The sequence below is a fragment of the Pleurodeles waltl genome, chromosome 3_1, assembly GCF_031143425.1.
Source record: "Pleurodeles waltl isolate 20211129_DDA chromosome 3_1, aPleWal1.hap1.20221129, whole genome shotgun sequence".
Lineage (NCBI taxonomy): Eukaryota > Metazoa > Chordata > Amphibia > Caudata > Salamandridae > Pleurodeles > Pleurodeles waltl.
This window is the reverse complement of record NC_090440.1, coordinates 1778655616-1778677063: the sequence shown is the minus strand read 5'-3', so window position 1 is coordinate 1778677063 and position 21448 is coordinate 1778655616. Positions and strand designations below refer to the sequence as shown.

Here is a 21448-nt window from a genome sequence, read left to right as displayed (position 1 = left end):
TCTCTGTACTTCTTGATACCAAAAAAGGACAAAACACTGAGACCAATTTTAGACCTCAGAGTAGTAAACACATTCATCAAATCAGACCATTTTCACATGGTCACACTACAAGAAGTGTTACCATTGCTCAAAAAACACAACTACATGACAACCCTAGACCTCAAAGACGCATATTTCCATATACCAATACATCAATCAAACAGAAAATATCTAAGGTTTGTATTCAAAGGAATACATTACCAATTCAAAGTATTGCCTTTTGGTTTAACAACCGCTCCCCGAGTATTCACAAAATGCCTAGCAGTAGTCGCTGCACACATCAGAAGGCAGCAAATACATGTATTCCCGTATCTAGACGACTGGCTAATCAAAACCAGTTCGCTCACACAATGCTCAAACCACACAAATCAAGTCATACAAACCCTCTACAAACTAGGGTTCACCGTCAACTTTGCAAAATCCAACATTCAGCCAAGCAAAGTACAGCAATATCTAGGAGCCATAATAGACACGACAAAAGGAGTAGCAACGCCAACTCCACAAAGAATTCACAATTTCAACAAAGTCATTCAACACATGTCTCCAAATCAAACAATACAAGCAAGAACAATACTACAGCTCCTAGGCATGATGTCCTCATGCATAGCCATTGTCCCAAACGCAAGACTGCACATGAGGCCCTTACAACAGTGCCTAGCCTCACAGTGGTCTCAAGCACAGGGTCACCTTCATCTGGTGTTAATAGACCGCCAAACTTACCTCTCGCTTCTATGGTGGAACAGTATAAATTTAAACAAAGGGCGGCCTTTCCAAGACCCAGTGCCACAGTACGTAATAACAACAGATGCTTCCATTACAGGGTGGGGAGCACATCTCAATCAACTCAACATAAGAGGACAATGGAACATACATCAAACAAAACTGCATATAAATCATCTAGAATTATTAGCAGTTTTTCAAGCACTAAAAGCTTTCCAACCAATCATAACCCACAAATACATCCTTGTCAAAACAGACAACATGACAACTATGTATTATCTAAACAAACAAGGAGGAACACATTCAACGCAGTTAAGCTTATTAGCTCAAAACATATGGAAGTGGGCAATCCACCATCAAATTCGCCTAATAGCACAGTTTATTCCAGGGATCCAGAATCAACTGGCAGACAATCTCTCTCGAGATCACCAGCAAGTCCACGAATGGGAAATCCACCCACAAATTCTGAACACCTACTTCACACTCTGGAGAACACCTCAAATAGACTTATTTGCAACAAAAGAGAACGCAAAATGCCAAAACTTCGCGTCCAGATACCCACACAAGCAATCCCAAGGCAATGCCCTATGGATGAACTGGTCAGGAATATTTGCTTACGCTTTTCCTCCTCTCCCTCTCCTTCCTTATCTAGTAAACAAATTGAGTCAAAACAAACTCAAACTCATTTTAATAGCACCAACGTGGGCAAGACAACCCTGGTACACAACACTGCTAGATCTTTCTGTAGTACCCCACATCAAACTGCCCAACAAACCAGATCTGTTAACGCAACACAACCAACAGATCAGACACCCAGATCCAGCATCGCTGAATCTAGCAATCTGGCTCCTGAAATCCTAGAATTCGGACACTTACAACTTAGCCAAGAGTGTATGGAAGTCATAAAGCAGGCCAGAAGGCCATCCACTAGACACTGCTACGCAAGTAAGTGGAAAAGATTTGTTTGTTACTGCCATCATAATCAGATACAACCACTAGACGCAACTCCAAAACATATAGTAAATTACTTGCTCCATTTACAAAAAGCAAAGCTAGCCTTCTCTTCTATTAAAATACACCTTGCAGCAATATCTGCATACCTGCAGACTACCTATTCAACTTCCTTGTATAGGATACCAGTCATCAAAGCATTCATAGAAGGTCTTAAAATAATTATACCACCAAGAACACCACCTGTTCCTTCATGGAACCTAAACGTGGTCCTAACAAGACTCATGGGCCCACCTTTCGAACCCATGCACTCTTGCGGAATACAATTCCTAACCTGGAAAGTTGCCTTTCTCATCGCCATTACATCTCTAAGAAGAGTAAGTGAAATTCAAGCGTTCACAACACAAGAACCTTTTATACAAATACATAAAAATAAGGTCGTCCTACGACCTAATCCAAAATTTTTACCAAAAGTTATTTCACCGTTCCATCTAAATCAAACGGTAGAACTACCAGTTTTTTTCCCACAGCCAGATTCTGTGGCTGAAAGAGCACTACATACATTAGATGTCAAAAGAGCATTAATGTACTACATTGACAGAACAAAGAACATCAGAAAGACTAAACAGCTATTTATTGCATTCCAAAAACCTCATGCAGGTAACCCAATGTCAAAACAAGGTATAGCCAGATGGATAGTTAAATGCATCCAAATCTGCTACCTTAAAGCAAAAAGACAACTGCCCATTACTCCCAGGGCACATTCAACAAGGAAAAAAGGTGCTTCAATGGCCTTTTTTAGGAAACATCCCAATGCATGAAATATGTAAGGCAGCCACATGGTCTACGCCTCACACATTCACCAAACACTACTGTATAGATGTGCTATCCGCACAACAAGCTACAGTAGGTCAAGCTGTATTAAGAACTCTATTTCAGACAACTTCTACTCCTACAGGCTAAACCACCGCTTATGGGGAAATAACTGCTTACTAGTCTATGCAGAACATGTGTATCTACAGCGACAGATGCCAACGAACTGAAAATGTCACTTACCCAGTGTACATCTGTTCGTGGCATCAGTCGCTGAGATTCACATGTGCCCACCCACCTCCCCGGAAGCCTGTAGCAGTTCAGAAGTTACCTTCAATTTTGTACATTTGTATATATATTATTTAAACCTTTAATAGGTACATACTTACACATTTCATTGCGCAGGCACTATTACTATAGTACAACTCCTACCTCACCCTCTGCGGGGAAAACAATCAAAGATGGAGTCGACGCCCATGCGCAATGAGCACAGAAGGAGGAGTCACTCGGTCCCGTGACTCGAAAACACTTCTTCGAAGAAAAACAACTTGTAACACTCCGACCCAACACCAGATGGCGAGTTGTGCAGAACATGTGAATCTCAGCGACTGATGCCACGAACAGATGTACACTGGGTAAGTGACATTTTCATTTTGGGTACCTTAGCCAAACAGCTAACTGTGCAAAAAATTTATACAGCATCTTACGCAGCATTAGAGGATGATAGACAAATCCTACACAGAGTGGCTCCACAAGTCCTATGCTTTCACAAATTAACTTTCATAAAAACCTTCTGAATATACTACTCAAATAAACTGGCATTTCATTTGGATGACTGTCTTTACCCCTTCCAACAATTGATTTTAAGGACAAAAAAGTAAATTGCCTTCAAAACCATAAACAATAGTGGCCTGTTTATGAAATGCTTCCTAGCGTAAATTGAATGTAGCGAGCTGCATCTGCCACTGGGTCAACTCCGATTTCTGTGGATAGTTTTGTCAGTACTGCAACCTGTTGTATTTCTGTAATGACCATTGTCTTTTGATTTTTACATGCGTCCAAGATCGGCAAAATGAACCATCCCCCTTGCACACCACATTGGTAAGTGACAATTTGTGTCTTGTAGCCTAGAATGGCTCACTTTGATGCAGTGCCGGACCTACCTTCAGATTTTCCCTTCTCCAGGTTTAAGATCAGCTGTATCCCCCTTAGGGTAACTTAGGGGATGGTACTGGTAACCCAGATCACCTTGCTGTCTTGATGCTAAGATATTCGGTTCGGATTTACATTTTAGAATGTGAATAAACCATGAACCTAGGTAATAATAGCCCAGCACTATCTCTAATTAGAGTGCATGAAAAAACAGGTGTATGCTGCTTCATGATGTTTCCAGGAAATTAAGGGATATCATGGTAGCCCAATATGGCCGTTATCTGTGTCATCTATAGATGTATGCCACACATGTTTGAAGGAAACATGCACCCTAGAAGTGCTTGTGGAGAATCCATAAAATAAAGAGCAACCAAGTTGCGTCAAAAATGCAACTGTCTGTAGGCCATTTATGGAGGGCGATCTCGAATATAGTACTCCAACCCCACGCTGGACTCGTATGCCGGTGTATGTCAGCAGCTGTATTACAATCGTTCAGAGATCCGTTATGGTATGAGCTAACCTGCTTTTTTAAGACTGGACTGTTTCACACTATCAAGAATGGTAGTGAAGTCTGTGAAAGTAGGGTTGACATTAGAGTTCGATGGACAATATTTTTTTCACCAGTCATGTAAAGTGAGGCAATTATCATAATAGATTAGTTCAAACCAAGACTTCTCTGTACTTGGGGAATATTTTTCCCTCTCGGGCTTCACACGCCTCAAAGCCTTGCAAGCTGCTTGGGGTGGGGTGGGGTGGGGCTTTTCCAGGTGCATGCTTAGTACGTGCAAAAACAAAATATTATCCAAATGTGCCAAAGACTGTAATTTATTAAGAATGTGGGTAGAAACTACATCCAGAACCGGACTCTTGAAATGTGTGCTCTATGTGGCAATCACTCAGAGGTGTTATCAGAGTCTGGGGATTCAGAGCAGGTGTCCCAGCTTCCTCACTATTTAGACAACTCATATTCTGACAGGCCATTTGTTGTATAATTTCCTAACTGATTATCTTGTTTACATAAATCGGTGCCTCTACTTTCATTAATGGGGAGTCCCTAATATTTTTTTCACCCCAGCCACCTGCAGCAGTCCTATGTGTTACTGATCTTGCTATGCTATTTGTTTTAGTACGGTAGTAAGAAGTTAAGCTTCCCTTCTGCTTGTTGTAAACAAACTGGTCATCAAGAAGGGGCGCTACAAACTGCCCCAAGATTACATTAAATTGTGACGAAATAACTGAAGTCAGGATCTGGCCCTGAAAAGAGGAAAACAGCAGAACTGATAGGAATAACCCACAAGGGCATCTAGTCTCTTCTCTGTTTCAAGAACATAACACTGATAAACCCATTGCTCTGGAACATGCACAGGACGTGCTAGGAAGGAGATAAGTATGCCCCTATTTTAGTGGTTGACCAGGAGTGTTTCTGCACATTTTCCTTCAAGCAACTGACCTGGAGAAGGCAAAGACCTGCCCAGAAGTCACAGGCCTCAGCAAGTAGTCCAGAGATCCAAAAGCAGCTCCTCTCATACTGAACTAGCATGTGTTTTTCTCTTCCCATTCACTGCCAGCACCCAGCATAATTTTGATTGATGAAAGAAAGTGTTTGGGTGCGGGGTGTGATGAAGCTTCTAGACTATGTGGCACTACTCAGTAAATGACAGGTACTCTTTGAAATAATCGGTGGGAAGCAACAGAACCATTAAAAAGAATGTTTACAAAGTAGGTAACTCAGTCTTCTCAACACAACTTGCGCTTGCCTTCCTTGCCATATAATGGTTTAGTCGCATTACAACACTGCTTTTAGTAGCTCAACAAAAATAAATCACAAACAAGCAAGAATCATAAGGTAGACTGGCTCTTTATTCCATGCATTTGTTTGTTTTGATGATCATTAATTTTGCCCATCATTGTATACTAACAAAGTAAGAGTTTTGGAAAGATGTGGAAATGGCAAGATGAAATCAAGAAATAGTCTAAAGTGAGATAGGTAAATGTTAAGGTCAGGGTGGACATGACTGGATGACAGTATGTCGCAGGTAGAAGATGATAAAAGAAAGGATTGAAGATGGCACACTGGGATGATTAGATGTGGATAACGAAATATAGGTGCTCATCTTAGAAGTATGCAACAGATTAATATAAATGAGGTCCCAGACCGAAAAAAACAGGTTGACGTTTTTAGACATTTAGACCTAATGTTGAGAGGAAAGATATCATAAAATGTTCGGCAAAACAGCAGAAAATAACGCAAAACTGGGGGAAGAAAAGGAGATGGGACTTTGTAACATATGAAATGGTCTGTTTTAAAACAAAACAAATAACATCACACAAACAATAAATTACCCTTTGAGACTGTCAGTGGAAACATCTTCACTAGCGACGTATTGTAACAGGAGGGGAGACCACAGCTATTGGCTAAAATTGAATCCAATGAAAACGTTTATAGCAAAGTTAAAAAACCATTTTCATCAACTACAGACAACCAGCAGATGATATCCCCATTTTGGTAATACTTAACCAGTGCAACCATTTAAGAAGTTCTGTATCAATAACGCCATATATGACAGTCTTTCAAAAAGTTTAAAAAAAACATAATTTGCAAATATTTCTTTGCTAAACGTCATCTTGAGTACATAACTTACTGCGGCATGACAACACCAGCAAGGTAAAGGAATTGGCCATTATATTTTTTACCTGAGAGAACAAACTGTAACCAATTATTTTACACCAGGCATTATAAGGAGCTGCCTTCACAGTGGGCTTTTGATAGCTCTCTAGTGGCTAAGCTATAAAGAAGCAATAGCAGTATTTAGATTTATAATATCAAGTACACAATTGAACCTCAAGATCTCCTCTATTGAAAGCACTTGGGCCATTCCACCCAGTGGCTGCAATAAAGGCATCCTTCTCTTGAGTCACTGCATAGATTTCCTAATTGAGGATCCTCCACCAAAAACTCATGTTCCTTGATGCATCCTATGTGTAATAGCTGCTATAAAGTCAAATAACTAATGCCTACTCTGAACTAGAACAGAAGCATGGATAGTAAGAGCTTTAATGAGTCATTGGTCTCAAGGTATATATGTGACTTCCTTTTAAGTTATCAAAATAAATAACCGAATTAGGGGCTTATTATGACTTTGGTGGACGGAAAAGCCTGTCTGTCGAAGTCCTGATGGCTAGGTTGCTGCAAGTGTGGCAGCCTCCCCGCCGAGCCCATTACAAGTTTACTGCTGGATCAGCGGGCGGAAACTCAGTTTCTGCCCGCTGGCCCAGCGGGCAACAGCCTACAGCATTGTCTCTGACTCGTTACAGAGCCGGGGGCAATGTTGTAGTGTGTAGGGTGCACCAGCAATGTTTGCAGACAGTGAACATTGCGAAAGTGCGGCCCAGGGGGACCCCTGCACTGCCCATGCCAAGTGCATGGGCAATGCAGGAGCCCCCTGGGGCACCCTGTCTTTGCCAGTCTTTTCATGGTGGTGCTACTTCCATGAAACCACAGGCGGAGAAGGGGGTTGTAATCCCTAGGGTATAGCTGCCATGGTGGTTTAGGATCTCCAGCCCTGCCAGACTGACGTGAAGTAATAATCAAGCGAAACTGACGTTGACCAAGTAAAACAAAATAATTCTCTGACAGATTTCTTAAAATAAAGCGTGAAATGGCTTAGAAGATGTTTAAGCCAACACTTAACAATTAGTGAGTGTTTTGCTTAAAATTTGCTGAAAGATAGAAGCATGACAGAGAAAGACAGCACTACTGCCATCCTTTTCTCGCCATGATAAATGTTTAAGAGCTCTAACCAAAGAACTGTGGTGAGCCAGTCTCCCATACTCTAAACAAACAGTTGTCGCATTTTCCATGAATGGCAAGAAAAGTATCCCTTGATTAAGTGTGCATCAATGGAGCTAAGTGTGGGTAAAACACACAACATAAGGAAGTAAGGTTCCTTGTGTTCTTCAAAAGAGGTGGGTTCAGAGTCAATATATTTAAATATGTTAATGTTACATAGTTATAGTGATTGTAATTTGTTGTGTGTATGTATGTATAAACCACAGAGACCTAAAGCATCAGTTAATTAATCTATACAGAAAATGGGTTCTGCAGTCTGGAAGCCTCTATGAAAGGAGACTGCTGGACTACTGATAAAAAGAGATGGAAAATATACTATGCTGCATAGAGCAACCACTCATATTCCCCTGTTATTCAGGGATGCCCCTGTAGTACACACGTGCAATATGCAAGAAGTTTCAAGTGGAAACATGGCACACAACTCTGAATTATTCTGAGTAGTTTTACTAGATATGCAGAAAAACCAAGTTCGAAGCTGATATGGTGGACACTAGCAACCAGTTGCTATAGATATTAAAACGGGATTTGGTGACAGCGCTGACAAGTTAAGGTGAACTGAATCAATGATCAACTATTGTATTTAGCAAGGCCCCAGCAGTGGGTCAGGCAACCATAATAGCAGTTCACAGATGATGAGTTCACAGTTCTTTGGGAGTTTAGAACATCACTACTCTGTATGTAGTTGAGTTTGAGTTCTGACCCATACAATAGTCCCATCAATTAAGTTTTTGTTGTGGACTTTCGCTCAGAGTAAGCATAATTTTAAAAAATATAGTCCCAAATAGCTGAGCTTGGATAAAAGATGCAGCTACAAATTAAAAAGGAAAAGAAGCCCAGAGGATGACACTGAATTGGATTGGATATTATCAGTCAAGAGTAATTCAGTACATCAAATATAGTTTGGGAAGAATGTGTAAATAAAAGGATCTAAGGATATACCTATCAATAGAAACTCGTGCAGGATACTCTGGTTAAATTCCAACATATGGCGACAAACAGACTTTATCAGTAAATTTGTGTTTCAAACTGTAAACAAGCTCTAAAAAGCTTTTATTTAAATGAGGTAAGTAACATGATTACAAACTGAGCCTCCTGCTCCAGAGTATCCATGATTTATAATATGCTTTAAAATGGAGGATCTAGTTCATAGGTACTTCCTTCTCTAAAATGTGCCAATGGGCCATTGAGACTCTGTGGCCACATGCTTGTATCTTAGCACCATACATGCCACATGGCAGGTCAGCGGATTGAACCCACCTCATATGTGCCTCTTGGAGGTAAGGGGGAATTAGTTTTGAAGAAGATTACCTATTTGGACCTTGGCACACAAAATTCTACTAGGAAAGGGGTAGTGCAGTGTCAGCAATGTAACACAAGTGCTGAGTGTCTTGTTGGTGCTGCCATATCATTCCACATCAACGGGACAACATGCATCTAGGTCTTGGCTTTTCTTTAAGAAATCATTTTTATCTGGTGTCTAAGTTGAAATAAACAAAGCCTACGAGATCCAACAAACAGATACAATATTTATGAACACCTCAGTCCTGAGAAAGGACAAATACCAAGGAAAGTGAAATATGTTGTGTAATCTTGCGGATGGAGAAAGCAGAACTTACAAAAGGAATAAGCTATTGAGGAGAACTGATAATGCTCCGGAAGCATATCCTAAACAAATAAGACTCAAACTCTAAAAAGAGTTGTATATTTATAGAGATTAGTCCATATGTACTATGGATGACATCTCACAAAAATGTGCATCTCATTCAAAACTCACAACTGTGTTTTAATTGCAGGGAACTGGAGTGCCTTACACAGACATGTATATTTATGAATACCTGAACATGCCTGCAGACAGGCAGTCTCAACAGCACAGAAGTGCCCGATAGCCCTAAATACTCCTTGGGTCAATCAATCAAACAAATTTCTTAAGTGCACTACTCACCCAGTAGGGTCTCAAGGTGCTGGGGAGGAGCGGGGGGGGGTGGGTTACTGCTTGAAAAGCCATGTTTTGAGGTGCTTTCTGAAGGGTAGGAGGTCCTGGGTCTTGCGAAGGTTTGTGGAGAGGGAGTTCCAGGTTTTGGCATTGCGTTGGATGCAGGGGACTGTAGCAAGGGCGAGGTGAGCGGAGGTGTCGAGTTGGTTTGTGGAAGTTGATTCGTTCGTTGAGGTTGGCCGGTCTGGTGTCGTGGACGGCTAACGGGTAACATTTGAATGTAAAACTTGTAGATAGATTAGAGGTTGGTTTATATGGGAAAGAATGCCAACTGCTAAATGAAGGAGTTCATATTGGATCTCAAACTAGTCTGTAAGTTGTTCCCGCATAAAGAACAGCTATATGCCTTTGTTGTTTGCCAAACATAGGTGCATCAGTCCCCAAGCGCAATGCACAGATTCTGAGTTCATTATAGAAGCATAAAGCACTGCTTCTGAACATCTCTTTGGAAGGTGTATTGTAACATATGGAGCTCAACTGTCATTTTAATACTAGATCATTCCAGCACGCTTTCATTGTACAGCATACTGTTATATCTTTTGGACAAGTACCGATCCCATGTTTCAGATCAGTACATTTCTAAATAACTGGCATAAATCAACTTTCTATTTTCTTTCAGGGAAAACGGAAATCCGCTTACACACAATAAAGAGCAGGCCGCAACAGTACAGCAAACAAACACTCTGCACTGTAGGTTGCCATGGTATCCTTCACATTAATATCTTGTTGTGGGTTTGTTTTCAAACACATAATATCTACTGAATCGGATTGTCTGAAATAGCTTGTTTCCATTTTACAAGCTGGTGAAACATACATGTTGGAGTAACAGTAAGCTTATGTACAACAGAACGTAATTCATAGTATAGTATCCGCCAGCTAATTGAGGTAAACGTATGAGATGGAGGAGTCTTAAGCAATTCCTTAAGACAACAGTAATAACACACACAAAAAAGACTGCCACCATGCATCAACCAAAACATTGTAGACAAATGTAAATCATATCTACCCTCACTCTTACTTAAGCAGGACAACAAACAGGTAAAATAGCCCCAATGGAAAAATCATTAGTACACCTTGTACTCCGGGGCGATCTACGCCCTAGTTGTGCATGTTGAAATTTGGGATAACATACCGTTCCAGTTTGGGATAACATACCGTTCCAGTTTTTCTTTTTGGTAGAAACAGGTTTTTTTTCCCACCTTTGCCCTGCAAAACTCCGAATGGGACCTGGCTTCACTTGGTGGACTCTGAACAGGGGGAAAAAATTGCAGGTCCGAGCAAAATAACCTGTCCTTAATCTGGGATTGTGCGTAAACACAGTTTGCGTAAAACTTTAGAGTCACTACTCAGCTCAGAATAATGATTCTACTGTAGGATACCAGAGACACACCACAAAGTATCCCACTGTTAGTGTCCTTGTAGGAAGGTAGAGGCATAACGTAGGCCCCTCAGGTGCGGACGTTTGGGGGTGCACCAACCTTCCAGGGGCCCCCACCCAGTCCCAAGTCAATGATTATCTGTGAAGTATAGAAAACTCTGGAGTCCCTCATACCATTCTGCAGAGGAACCAAATCATTTTGCATTACGCCACTGGGGAGAGGCCATGGTACGGTGAATAGAATGTAGGCCTGAAACACGGAAGTGGCAACATGACAGTGCGGAAAGAGTCTATTGTCCTGTCTCTACAGTCGTACTCAGTGAAGACAGTAGGTGCTTTTTAACAAAGGCCAACTGCTGCTTTCACCTCACAGTGAACTGTTACTTCTACTCAGGGAATGAAGCCTAGAATATTCTCTTAATTACAGATTGTTAAGAACCACTGACAGCCTCCAAGGGCACTAACAGTTTCAGTTGATCATGAAATCACACATGCTAAAGGTAAACCATTACATTCCGATCTACAGAAAATTAAGAATAATTAAAGTAATAACAATAATAATTACCGTGCATAAATTAAGATCTTAATGTAGTCCAGCTACACAACAAAAACATGAAATAATTTAAAACTTGTTCAATACTGCTTGCCATAAAAAATTAACAATTGCCTTCAAACTAGCGAAATGCTTGAATGATGGAATGGAAAGACTTACATCAAAAGTGCAGCAGGTGTGCAGTAAATAAACATTAGCAAATAACTGTTTTCAGTTCAGTCTTGCAATGCATTTGGATCGCGATCAATGCCAGTCGCACACCTAGTGAGGCATGTTCATACCTAGACAAAGAACAAACACAGTGTTTGCAACCAGAGCCTGTTGCACTTTACAGTTTGATAAAACTGACCTTGTATCCTCAGAGAAACTCATTGATGCCACAGAAACTGTGCAAATCATGTACTGCTTATCATGTTATAATCACACGCCAATCACTAGCATTTTAAAGACTAGGTTGTAAACACTAACAAAATCAGGCAGGAGACAGGACTAAGACATAAATAATTGTGCAGACCTTGGTATAAAAAACAAAAATAGTTTGCTGTTTGCCTAGAATGCTATAGTATGTCAACATATACATTAATTTCTGGCAATTACGATGCCTGACAAAAGCCAGGCAGCATTCCTTCAATGTTCTGTGCAAATCAAAACAAGTTATGCAAATAGATTGGCGGGAATGGTAAAAACCAATTCACTGGCTTAGCAGAAGTCAGCAAGAGTTAAGCAATCAGATGAATTGATAATAGTCAACCAATGAAAGTCTTCAATCACTTCTGCTGCAGAAATTCATCGGGTTTTGCCAGAGTTCAAACATACGTGTAGGCTTTTCAAAAGTAGATCACCTCAACAAACCTACATGCACCACTCATTTGTAAATGCCCTGTCCTTTTTCTTGGTCCACTCCATTGTCAATGTCACAGAATCCCACCAATTACATTTCACGTTACTCGCATGTAGAGGAGGTCCCTGATTTTCTTGACTGTGCTTTCAAAGTTCAGTATTTCTTCTCCAGACGTGTGGCATTCTCAACACTGATTTGGTGGATGGATTCCGTATCCTATAATAACTGCTGTAACTGTACGTAAAAGAAAATACCAAAAAAGGAATGTGAGATATGGAATTGGGTGGTGGAAAAAATTGCACTGGTGCATTTCACAAATGTTTCTGAATAGATCATAGTCCACATGGATCTTTTTTCTGCGAGACTGAAGACAATTGTGTTGACAACATGTTGGTTTATCAGCACTTGTTACGCAAAGGCTATCCAGAAAGAACTACTGCAAAACCTGAAGATTATTTGCAATCTTAATCACCATGCTTCGACGTATCTATTCCTCTCTGAGAGGGCACTGACAAGGAGGCAGGGACTTTATGTGGAGCTGAAGGTTATCTATATGTTCACAGATGCTTTGTAAAGTAAACGTTGCTTTGAGTTGTATCTCATGACCTGGTAGGAGCACATTTTCCTCCTGAGAAATCCCAAATTCCAGCTTGCTTGGAATGCAGTTTCTTCCACGCATTCATTGTTGGCATGCTGATCCAATGACAAACTGCAGGATGTTCGGCCATTTCTTCCATCTACAAAAGGGTTCATGCACCTTGTTCAAGAGCTGTGAGAATGGACTCCTGATGTAGAAATACCATGTAAGGTCTTCAGCTTGTGATATTCAAGTTAATTTCCTGAATAGTTTTCATTCTTGCAGTATGTTTCTTAATATAGATATATTTATTCAACTCTTTATAGTAGAAAGAGTTAACATATAAAACAAAAATAAATATTAGTTACAGTAGCGCGATTATTTTAAGAAAAATATCCCTGCCATTCTTGATTGAAGTGTTATCACAAGACATAAACTTCAATTTTGAGATGTCCCCAACTGAAGTTAGAATCTCTATTATTGCAGATTGTTTTAGGAGGGGGTTGTCCAAGATGAGTGAAGAAGTAGGCCATTCTCTTCTTCCTGCTTAAAAATGTACTGGCAAGGGATGACATAGTTGTGGGGAATGGCTGAGGGACGAAAAGGTGCAATACCCAGCAACCAAAGTCCTGGGCATCCCTTCTTCTTTACCAAGTAGATGAAATGCAGGGCTTGTTGGTTCTGACAGTGACATCTGAACATTCCCCGTCTGAAGAATCACAGTCCGATTCTCCAAAGTGACCTGAGTTCTGAAAAACAATGAAAGGAGTTGTTAAAGTCTGAGAAAACGCACAGCCAGAAACACTTGTATTGGTCTTACATCTGAGGTTTTTGCACACATTGTCTGCCTCAGAAATCAAAATATGGTCACAATAGAAATTTCAATTTATCAATGTCAACTCATGTAAAACAGAGAAAAGGCTCTCATTTATTTGTAATTTAATTTTTTAGTTCAATTTCATTCATTTTTTATGTTGGCCACACAAGTAGATTCAACAAACATCAATTAATATATAACCAATTTCAATTCATCGTAGTTAACACAATCTAAATTATAACATATGTTACAGGCTCTCAGTCTTCTTCCCAAAATTCAACGCTAAATACTGGCTTATACTTAAAAATCTTACAGCTCTCTGTTATATTTGGCTAAGCCATTATAAACTGGAGTTCAGGTTGTGCCTTTTCTATTTTCCTTATCCCAAAGGAGCATATTCCTCACGCAATGATTCTACTACAAGCAGGACAAACAAATAAGAGATGTTTCAGAACCTGGAATATGGAGTCAGGAAGTGCTCAAAAAGGCTCATCACAACTGTTCCTGCCCACTTTCCCATATTAACTCTTAGGAATGGTTGTAAGTCACACAGTATTGTACTGTGTGTACTTTAGAGTATTTTACCTTTGGGTCATTACATCACACTAATTACACTGCACTTCCTTACTTACCGTACTTTACAGATATGTATATATATATGTGTGTGGTGTGTGTATATATATATATATATACACACACACACACACACACACACACACACACACACACACACCAGTGACAGTCACCACTGGATAGTTCTAGTTAGGACCACATTTCCATAGGAGGAAATTGATTTATCTGATAGAGCCTGCTAGCTGCAGATTCCTTACCTTAGATTTCCCTGGTGTCAGCTTAGAATCTGGAATTTTTCTGCTGAGCAGTGCGTGCCGTTGTTCGGATCCGCGTGTGTCGTCTAGCTCCGCGTGGCGTCTTTAGGAGTCATCTGTGATGTCACGGTCTTACATATAAACACCACCCTGGTGGGCGTACGTCAGTTCTTTTCCTTCCGCGACGGTTAAGCGCAGATCCAGAAAGAGTTACCCTTTTCCTTAGGCGATTGTCGCAGTTTTTCGCTTGATTGTTTGAGCATGTCTTCCACGAAGATTGTTACGGATCCGCACAGAGTGTGTCTCTGGTGTCTGCAAAAAGGACCACGATTCGAAATAGTGTTCAGACTGTCGGGCCATGGCTCCGAAGGCCTTGAGGGAGAGATCCCTCAAACTTCTGGCTGTCCGACAGCTCGCTTCGGTTGGCGCGACTCCGAGGAGGTCATGGTCCCGCAGTAGGAGGAGGACATTGTGGTACCGCTCCTGGAGCTCCAACTCCTCTTCCTCGCATTAGAGGTCATCCGTTCATTCAGGTAAGAGGCACAAGAAGAAGTCCAAACGGCACAAGAGGAAGTCCAAACGGACTTAGACTTCGCCATGGCAGTCGGCCGACGAGGCGTCTAAGGAACATCGACGTTCCGAGCGCGGTTCTGTGCAGCCGTCACCAGGGCCAACTTCGCGTCTTCTCCCTTTTCCAGGGACTGGAGCGACCCCTGCTCAGATAATAGTTTTATGAGGCTATGCACCTTGTTTTTGATTGGGCTGCCCCCTCGGGTGTGTCTTCAGGCCCCGCAGGGTCAGCAGGGGCCCCATCGGATTTGGCGTCGGCAGCTTTGGCACTATTGGGGACCCCAGGATCCCATAGCGGATCTGGACCAGCACCAGTCTCTCACAGTCTACCTCCACCGGGTCCGACGTCAACACTTCCTCCACCACCGGTGCCCATTGGTGGTAGCCCCATCCTCATTCCGGATGATTCGGAGCCGGAATGACATCGTACGATGCGGATTCAGACTTCGACGGCAGCAATTAGGCCCTGATCATTGCCTGAGCCTTATTTTGAACAGCCAGGCACATGAGAGGAGTGGGGGGGGGTCTGAGGAGTCTTTAGAGTGTGAATTGGAGCAAGAACAGGACTGGTATGAGGGACTAGGGGAAGCCAGTGGACTGGACACTTCCCAGATGCTGGCATGCTCTCTCTTCCTAACGTGGCTACGGAGGAGGGGGCTTCTTATGCTATGGTGGTGCATAGGGAAGCTGAGGTCTTGGACCTAGACTTGCTCACAGTGCCAGTCAGGACGAATCTCCTGACAGAGGTGTTTCAACCAGGGGTGACTACATCAGAGCTGATGTTGCCCTTCAATGAGGCCTTAACGGACGTCCTTCTGGGAACATGGTCCAAACCCAGCACAGGGGCTCCTGTGAATAGGACAGTTGGCCGCCGCCATAGACCTGCTCCAGAACTATATCCTAGTTTTCTTACCCAACACCCCACCCGGGAGAGCTTGGTTGTCCAAGCCTCCACTTCCTGTGGTACCTTCCCTTCCGCCCCTCCGGATAGGGAATCCGAGAGGCTGTACCAACTTGGAAAGAAGTTGTTTTCTTCCTCCAGCCTGGCACTGAAGTCAGTAAACACCTCTTGCCTATTCGCCTGTTTTTCCCATACTTTATGGGATACAGTGGCACAGGTGCTGCCCCAGGTCCCAGAGGGCGTACGGGACACCCTCACCCAAGCTGTCAGGGATGGGAGAGATGCAGCCAAGTTTACAATCAGGTGTGGATTGGACGCGACCGACTCTCTGGGTAGAGCGATTGCGTCGACAGTGGCCCTACATCGCCACACCTGGCTTCATTCTACTGGCTTTTCAGGGGATGTCCAGTCGAGTTTGATGGACATGCCCTTTGATGGCTCGCGCCTTTTTGGTGAAAAGGCAGACTCTGCGCTTGAGAGGTTCAAGGATTCTCGAGCTACGGCCAGACCCTTGGGCCTCTCGGCGCCAGCTCAACAGCAGTTTGTCTTCTGTCCCTTTTGAGGCTTCGGAATGGGCGAAGTACCACGCCAGCCACAATTTAGCCACTGTCCTCTGGCTTCACAGCATCCAGGGAGCAGACGTGGTCGTGGTACCGTCAGACCCAGAGGGTCTGGCCAGAGGTCAGCCACCACTCAGCCCCCCTCCACAGCACCCAAGCCCTCCTAGTGTGGTTCTGCAAGACCATGTCAGTCCAGTTGGAGGGAGGATTCAATTTCATCTCCCTCACTGGCATTCCATCACAATGGACAAATGGGTCTTGCAGATCATACAGAAGGACTTTTCCTCCTTCTATCCCTCCGATAAAAGAACGGCTGATGGAGGACCATTTGGTTTTGCTCTGCGAGGAAATTACGGCTCCCTTGACCAAAGGAGCTATAGAAAGAGTCCTGATGTCAGAAGTAGACAGTGGTGGTTGTTCCCGCTACTTTCTGATTCCCAAAAAGAACAAGGGCCTTCGCCCTATCCTGGATTTAAAGGACATCAATCTCTTCCTCAAGAAGGAGAAATTCAAGATGCTCACTCTTGCCCAGGTCATGTCTGCCCTAGACCAAGGAGACTGGATGATAGCGTTGGACTTGCAGGATGTGTATTTTCATATCCCCATCCTGCCCGCCCACAGGCGGTTCAAGGTGGGCCACGAGTACTTTCACTTTAGTGTGCTCCCCTTCGGTCTCGCCAGTGCCCCTCGGGTGTTCACCAAAGTGATGGCGCTGGTGGCAGCTCAACTGGATTTCATTCTTCCCCTACCTAGACGATTGACTGTTGAAGGCTCAGACGCTCCAGGCTCTCGTCACCCATTTCCAGATGATGGCAAAACTCCTGCATTCGCTGGGGTTCACTATAAATGTGCCGAAGTCACACCTGACTCCCTCTCAGAAGCTCACTTTCATCGGAGCAGTTCTGGACACAGTGCACTTCTGATCTATCCTCCCGAGCATCGAGTCCAGGATATTCAGGTAATGATACCGATATTTTGGCCTCTATCCTGGATTTCAGTGAGACAGACTCTGAGGCTGTTGGGACTCATGGCTTCCTGCATCCTATTGGTCAAGCATGCCAGATGGCATATGAGGGCTCTGCAGTGGGTCCTGAAGTTCCAATGGGCACAGCATCAGGGAAATCTTAACGATGTGGTTCATATCTCTGAGGGAACTGCAAACTGTGATTGTGTCAAAGGCAGACTCCTCTCCCTTCCCCAACCAGATCTCACAGTAGTGACTAATGCATCACTTCTGGGATGAGGTGGCCATCTGGGAGAGGTGGAGCTCAGGGGCCGCTGGACTCTGGTGGAATCCGGGCTCCATATCAACTTGTTGGAGCTTCGGGCAATCCGACTAGCATTAAAAGCATTTTTTCCTGTTGTGAAAGGGAAGGTAGTGCAGGTGTTCACGGACAACACCACTGCGATGTGGTACTGCAACAAGCAGGGCGGTGTTGGGTCGTGGACCCTTTGTCAAGAGGCTCTGCGTCTCTGGACATGGCTGTAACAGCAGGGCATAACCCTGGTGGTTCAACACCTAGCAGGTTCTCTGAACGCCAGAGCGGACGAACTCAGCCGGAGATGCTTAGCAGATCATGAGTGGTATCTCCATCCAGAGGTGGCGAAAGGACTCTTTCATCAGTGGGGAGAGTCTTGGTTAGATCTGTCTGCCTCCGCAGAGAACGCACAATGTCATCAGTTTTGCATGCTGGAGTTTCCAAGGGGGCTATCGCTAGGTGACGCTTTTTGTTGCGAGTGGAGTTCAGGCCTCCTGTACGCCTTTCCGCCCATACCACTTCTGCCCAGAGTTCTCAAGAAAATCAAGAAAAACCGGGCCCAAGTAATCCTAGTGGCTCCAGATTGGGCGCAATGAGTCTGGTATCCAGAGCTTCTCAAAATGAGCATCAGTCTTCCAATCAGGCTGCCTCTTTTGGAGGATCTTCTGTCGCAATAGCAGAGGAAGGTTCTCCCCCGAACCTGTCAACCTTGCGGCTTCATGCATGGAGGTTGAGCGGCGACAGCTGATGGTTTATGACCTGACTCCCTAAGTCTGGGATGTCATTCTGGCAGCCAGGCGTCCCTCTACTAAGTCGATTTAGGTCTGCTGGTGGAAACGTTTTGTTCATATTGTACAGAGGTGTATTGATCCTCTTTCTTCTTCTCTTGCTTATGTGCTGTTTATTCTATCCTCCTTAGGGACTCTTAAGGACTATCTTGCTGCCTTATCAGCTTTTCTACACTTGCCCGATCAACCATCTTTGTTTAAGTCTCCCATTGTACAGAGATTCTTAAAAGGGCTTGTACATATGTTTCCACTTGTGCCTTTTGTGATGCCACAGTGGGACCTTAATCTAGTACTCACTTTTCTAATGTGTGCTCCTTTTGAGCCTTTACATAACTGTCCTCTCCGGCTGCTCACTATCAAAACAGCCTTCTTAGTGGCGATCACATCTGCCAAGAGAGTGAGTGAGATGCAGGCTTTATCATCAAAACTGCCGTATCTCACAATATACCCTGATAAAGTAGTCCTCAGAACTCGTGCCTCTTTCCTCCCCAAGGTGGTGACCCCTTTCCATCTGGGTCAAAATATCACCCTGCCCACCTTCTTTGCGCCACCGCATCCCTCTAAGAAAGAGGAGCGTCTCCATCGGCTGGACCCAAAAAGAGCGTTAGCGTTCTACCGTGACTGCACAAAAGAGTTCCGGGTGGAAGACCAAATCTTTGTGAGGTACGCTAGTGCAAAGAAGGGTTGGGCAGTACAGAAACGATCCATTTTGCGCTGGGTCGTTCTCTGTATAAAGACTTGCTACGCTTTGGATAAGAAGCAGCCTCCAGAGGGCTTCAGGGCTCACTCTACCACAGGGAAAGCTGCTACTAATGCGTTGGCTTGTGGCGTGCCGGTACTTGAGATCTGCCAAGCGGCAACGTGGGCTTCCTTGCACACGTTTGCAAGACACTACTCCCTTGATAGCTAGGTAAGGAGAGAGGGGCATTTTGCCAGGTCGGTCCTACAGGACTTCCTGGTGTAAAGTATATCCTCGCAACCCACCACCAGGAGTTATAGCTGGGGTATCTATTCTAAGGTAAGGAATCTGCAGCTAGAAGTCTCTATCACATGAACAAGTTACTTACCTTCGGTAACAAATTATCTGGTAGAGACTCTATCCAGCTGTAGATTCCTTACACCCACCCAGGCCTCCCCACTCTGCAGATATATACATCATGTTTTCTTATTTTTCCATCTCTCAAGGGCATGTCTTTTTCCTCAAACAATGAAGCGTAAAACTAAATACTTGTTGGTTCTACCATGACTCTGCGCTTCTGGCGTGGGAAGTTGTGGAAAAGAACTGACGAACACGCGCCGGGTGGTGCTTAGATGGAAGACCTTGACATCAGACGGCTCCAACGACACCACGCGGAGCAGGCCGACGCACGCAGATCCAAACAACACCACTCGACGGCACGTGCATGGTAAAGTTCAGCAGAAAAATTACTGATTTGAAGCTAACGCCAGGGAATTCTAAGGTAAGGAATCTGCAGCTAAATAGAGTCTCTACCAGATAATTCGTTACCAAAGGTAAGTAACTTGTTCTTTTGGTTTTCTAATAACTTTAGTGCTGTTTGATGAATCTTAATGAAACCAAAAAAAGTCTCATCCACCTCAGTTTCTTCCTCAAAAGCTTCAGGGTGATCAATCAAGTGGGGCTGACAAAAAGGGAGAGGAGGTCCCAAAAAACTTTTCCCCCTGCAATTTTCCATAGGAAAATTAGGCACAGCTACTGCCAAAACAGGTTAAAGGAATTACATCAAAGTTGGCAAAAAGCTAGACCTTGATTCAGAACCGTGCTTTTTGTGATTTGGTGTAAATCCGTTCAGTATTTTCTGAGAAAATAAGGTTCAAAATGTATGTATATTTCAAGTTGCTGAGAATCCACGTAGTAGACCGCTCAGAAGATAACATCCTTTTAGCTGTCACAATATTAACAATGATGTTGCAGCAGCCGTTTTAGGACTCAGGGACTCAGTCCACTATCCTGAAAAAAGATCCAAGGTAGCAGGTTACTGATACCCAGACCCCCTTGGCGTGGTGGTGTCAAAAACAGATCTGGGGTCCTGATTAAAAATTAAAAATAAAAAAAAAGTTGCGCTCCTGCCCTTAATGTTAATCCCCTGGGGTAGGGCAGGGAAGGAGGGAGATGGTTCAAATAATGTTTTACCATTCTGACCGCCATGGCGGTAGCAGTTGCTGTGCTGGATATAAGAATCTCCAGCCCGGCGGGTGCAATTGTCCCAGCATTATGAACCTGCCTACAGCCATGGTTTTCGTGCTAACAATGCCACAAACCATGGCGGTGGGCCCTACCAGTGACAGGGAACTCTTTCCCTGTCACTGGTAAGAGGCTCACCCCCCCCCCCCCCCCCCAAACGATCCATCCATGCCCCCCTTTGATTCCCCACCCCCCCATCCACGCACACTCGCAGACATGCACCACGCATACACACACTCACTCAGGCATACACGCATTCATTCATGCATGTATCCATTCATTCTCACACACATCCGTACACACATTCACACGGACAAGCAGACACGCATTCACATTTCCATTTATACACACATTCTCACACATGCCTACACCCACGCTAACACTACACACACATTTGCATTCACACACACACTTACACATTCATGCACACAACCCCCCCCCCCCACACACACACACACACAACACCCCCCACCCCAGTCTGAAACCCAACTTACCTGCATCCAGGGGGGCCTTCCGCAGGGAACGGGACAGGGCGCTGCTACCGCTAGCAACGCCTGCCAGCAGAACACCGCCAGGCTGTACTATTTGTCATAATACAGCTGGCGGCGTTCTACTTGTGTGGGGCTGCTTGTGGTAGCAGTACCACCTTCACACCA

At 43.7% G+C, this 21448-nt stretch overlaps 1 protein-coding gene across 2 annotated transcripts in view; it reads right to left on the bottom strand.

Annotated features, from left to right (window-relative positions):
- Nucleotides 1-5517: 5517 nt before the first annotated feature.
- The window catches only part of MAP3K13 (mitogen-activated protein kinase kinase kinase 13), a 305117-nt gene continuing 289186 nt past the window's right edge, over nucleotides 5518-21448 (bottom strand). For both annotated transcript variants that reach the window (XM_069225803.1, XM_069225804.1), the window contains exon 14: nucleotides 5518-13616. In XM_069225803.1, coding sequence (XP_069081904.1) covers nucleotides 13515-13616 — 102 coding nt within the window. In that variant the 3' untranslated portion in view covers nucleotides 5518-13514. The remainder of the gene's footprint in view (nucleotides 13617-21448) is intronic.